A 4,173-nucleotide genomic window follows, 5' to 3' on the forward strand; every position below is an offset into this window, starting at 1 on the left:
CTTTGTAATCTGGTGTATTCTTAAAATCTATGTGTATTAGTTTATGTGTATTAGTATTATAAAGGGCATGATATTAAAATGCATTAATTTGCTGTTGTGTCTTTGATGAAGGAAATGACACATGCAAATCAGTACGTCTTAATGGTAATTGCTTAAAAAATCGTTTGAAATTATCTTAAAGTAAACTAACAAGCCCTTCTTCAAATTTCAAAGAATTTTAACTCCTAAAACTTACTGCTACAGTAATATCATTTTCTGTGAGGCTAAGCATGAGGGAGCATGCAACCCACAGACATGCAACCCACAGACATGCAACCCACAGACATGCAACCCACAGACATGCAACCCACAGACATGCAACCCACAGACATGCAACCCACAGACATGCAACCTACAGACATGCAACCCACAGACATGCAACCCACAGACATGCAACCCCAGACATGCAACCCACAGACATGCAACCCACAGACATGCAACCCACAGACATGCAACCCACAGACATGCAACCCACAGACATGCAACCCACAGACATGCAACCCACAGACATGCAACCCACAGACATGCAACCCACAGACATGCAACCCACAGACATGCAACCCACAGACATGTTGATACAAAATCTACAAAATATTGATTTTGTAAGTTTAAATACAACACGCTGCAGAAAAAATTACTTATTCTAGGAATTCATGGGTTCATAATAGAAGCCAAATAAAAAGCAATAGTCAAACCAAAGTAATTATGAGTCGGTGTTATAAAACCTCCTCCAAAGCTATTAGCATGTCAGTGACCAGTAGATTGACAAGAGCAGGAACTCCTGTCCAAGTTGGTGGTCATCAAACAATCGGTAGGAGAACACAAGAGGGATATGCAAAGATATTTAATTTAAGTGGCAGGATTCAGGCAGGAGGTTGCACTGACTGAGGGAAAAATAATGATGTTTGATGGTGACATGGAGAAGAGAACTGGAGGGACTAAAGAAATAGACAAGCTCAATAGGATAACAATAATATGGAAACCTTCAGGGCAGTTGATAGTCCCGAGTAAAAAAGACAGACAAATGTTACAAATGACTATCAAGGAGTTATACATAGCAAGAGCCACTAATAGTTTTTAATAAATAGCATAGAGCTGTATTTATAACAAAGGTTAATTGTTATGGTTTGATACATTTAGCTTGTTTTTTATCCTAATAATGCATAACCTTTATTGTTTTCTACCAGAAATTTAGTTCTTCGGCCACCATTGCAAACAAAATTGAATGATGGCAGCAACAATGCTGTCTTATAAGCAAAAGAGCTGCTTCACTCTTTTGAAACTATTTTTCCTTTTGCTTTTCCAAGACAAATGACTGGTTGAAATAAGAGTCAGTCCATCAAATTTGGTTGAAAAATTGAACTTGGCATATATTTCACAACTACATAAACTTGAAACGGTTTAAGTAAAAACACAATTTGAGAGCTCACATTTCGGTAATGGCTCCCATTTCGGTAATGGCTCCCATTTCGGTAATGGCTCACAATTTAGGTAAATACAAGCGGCAGGAATGTTGGCTGAAAGCAGCTAGGAGCATTCAATGGCTGCGACAACAATAAACCCATTTAGGCAGTGATAGCAGGTATTTATAAATGGTGGTGTTTGGTAGTTGACACCTTCCATTACTGTTTTAGCTGATACATGAATACAAGCTCCATATCAAGTTGCATCAAGAAAGACTAGAGTAAACAGGTGACGAAAGTAATGCCAAATCGTTAAAAAAGTCATGAGAGAATATTGCTGTTGACATATTTTTTTTTGGGTTTAAATTTAATTATAAACAATACATTTCTGCATTTTCATATAAATCAATACTTGTGTTAACAATCTTCACTCTTTGCTATTACCTCTGCCATCTTGGATTTGTTGGAGGTTCTTATACTAACCGCAAACTACATTATCATATAGTATTATGATAAATGCTTTGAAGTTCTGTATGTTGTAAGTTATCAAAAATATGCTAGTAAACCAGAAGATCGTTAAACTCACATATTATTCAAAAGTTAAATTCATGGGAGCAGCTGTGATTCAGTAGTAGTTCGGTGGATCGAACCACACGAAGGCCTTTAGTAGTGCTAGAAAGGGCCTGCAACAACAACTGCTTCTGTACTTAATCTCATAAACCAACGCTTGCAGCAGTCCTATGCTGGGATGGGACTTCATTTTTTGTAGGAACTCAAAATGGGTAAAGATGCAAGAAACAGATTTTAAACTTAAAATAATGATCAACAACTATGAGTAAAAACTAACTTGTGTACCATGATTATTCTGTATATATATACAGAATATATACATATATATATATATGCAGAATATATACACTGTATATATATACAGAATATATACACTATATATATCTATATATATACACGCATATACATATATATTTATAGTATATATTTATAGTATACATATATCATGTATTATATTGTTGCCTCAATAAATCATAGCATCCCGCTCTTTATAGTCTTTCTAAAAAGATCAAATTATAAAAAGATTGCAGATCGAAACAATCACACTTTTCTTTACCGTTACTAGAAAGAACTGCTATGCCTATTTAGTCCATCAGCATTGCATGAAAGTTAACCAAAACAGCAAATAACAGAGTTTTTATATGGAATGCAGTCAAGAAGTTATTGAGATGTACAACTTTTGTTGGTCATTGCAGTTATACTGAAAAGATAAAAAATTTTTTATGTTCAACTATATGATTATGAAACTGCATCACATACAGTTTTATGTAAAGAAAATCACATCATAAATATTTTCAGGTCATTGTAGTGGCCAAAAATGTAGGCTATGGCATGGTGTTTACTATTATGACTACATGAACTGTTTTTGGTATTTCTTATATGAAAAACAATTGATTTTAAGAAGAAAAAAATTGTCTTGTGAAGATGGTGGCACGCTAAAAATTTGCTGAAAAGTTTGTTAAAAGAGATGATGCTTGCCAGAGAAAGATTTGCTCATGGCAGCTCAAATATTTACAAGTATGCCTGCTGTCATTTTCTGTGGTTACTCAAAAATATTTTATTCCTATATAAGTCACAGTTTTTTAACTAAAACATGAAACTAGTCGGTGTATTTTGAATATTTTGTCATCAATGCCATATATCAATAGCTATTTGATATTTGAGTACATCACCTTATAGTATCACTGATGCATTAAAAGTTTCCATGTTTATATTTTTGTGATTAAGTGAACCTTTTCTTTTGTGTCTTCAAACCACATCTACAAAATTTAAAAAGTGAACAAATTTGAGCTGAAATAATTGTTTTACTAAATCCTTTAGTGTTTGTTTCTCTGAGAGACACACTGTAGATGAGTAAGGTTTAAAGTAAGTCACTCAATGTAAAACCTTTATTTGAACGCCCTTATTTGGCGCTCTATTTTTCAACCCATCGCTTAGAGTGAAACTTTATTAGAGATGACGCTCAAATAAAGGGTGGCGTTATATCTTTCAAACACCTCGTCAGAATATTGAGTAAGTAAATTTAACCCTTTCACGGCAAATCGAATGTCACCTATTGTTGCACTCTCATTTGGGTAGTGGACATTAACCCATTTGGAAGCAATAAATTTATTAAGTAAATTCTAACTTGTGGTAGACTAATTAGACAAAGAACTATGCATGAGGAAGCTGATATATGTCTCTACCAGTTGCTATCTATTGCTTGCAAATAACCTACGATGATCTAATAGCTTGCGTTGCAGTTTGTTGAAGCTTTAGATTTTTGTATTTCATTTTAAATTTGAAGGTATATTTTCATTTTATAACTACATTTATTGAAGTTGCATAAAAGCTCATTAAACTCATTGGTATGTTTGCTAGTTTGCAGCCAAAACTGGCTTTTTATATGCAATAGAATAGAAGTTACGAATGTCGATCGATTGTAAGTTGAGTTCAGGCTGTCGCAATCATGCTATCAAATAATATGCTATGAATCTGAAAATTTGAAGATTTTATTAAAAAATAATCTATCAAATGCTAAAAATATATATCCAAAAGAAAGTGACATAAAAAACCATAATTATAATACATGCAGCAACAAAAATATGGCATTTTAAAACAACCATCAACATTTTTAAAACAAAAGCATTAGCATCGTTTGCTTAGCCAGTTGCATTCTAGT

At 33.7% G+C, this 4,173-nt stretch overlaps 1 protein-coding gene across 1 annotated transcript; it reads left to right on the top strand.

Moving 5' to 3' along the window:
- The first annotated feature begins 279 nt into the window (after window positions 1–279).
- On the top strand, window positions 280–615 carry LOC137406910 (keratin-associated protein 16-1-like). The gene has a single exon (XM_068093512.1). It carries the CDS (start codon window positions 280–282, stop codon window positions 613–615), a length of 336 nt encoding a protein of 111 aa, XP_067949613.1.
- The last annotated feature ends 3,558 nt before the right edge of the window (window positions 616–4,173 follow it).

Source organism: Watersipora subatra, chromosome 10, assembly GCF_963576615.1.
Source record: "Watersipora subatra chromosome 10, tzWatSuba1.1, whole genome shotgun sequence".
Taxonomy (NCBI): domain Eukaryota; kingdom Metazoa; phylum Bryozoa; class Gymnolaemata; order Cheilostomatida; family Watersiporidae; genus Watersipora; species Watersipora subatra.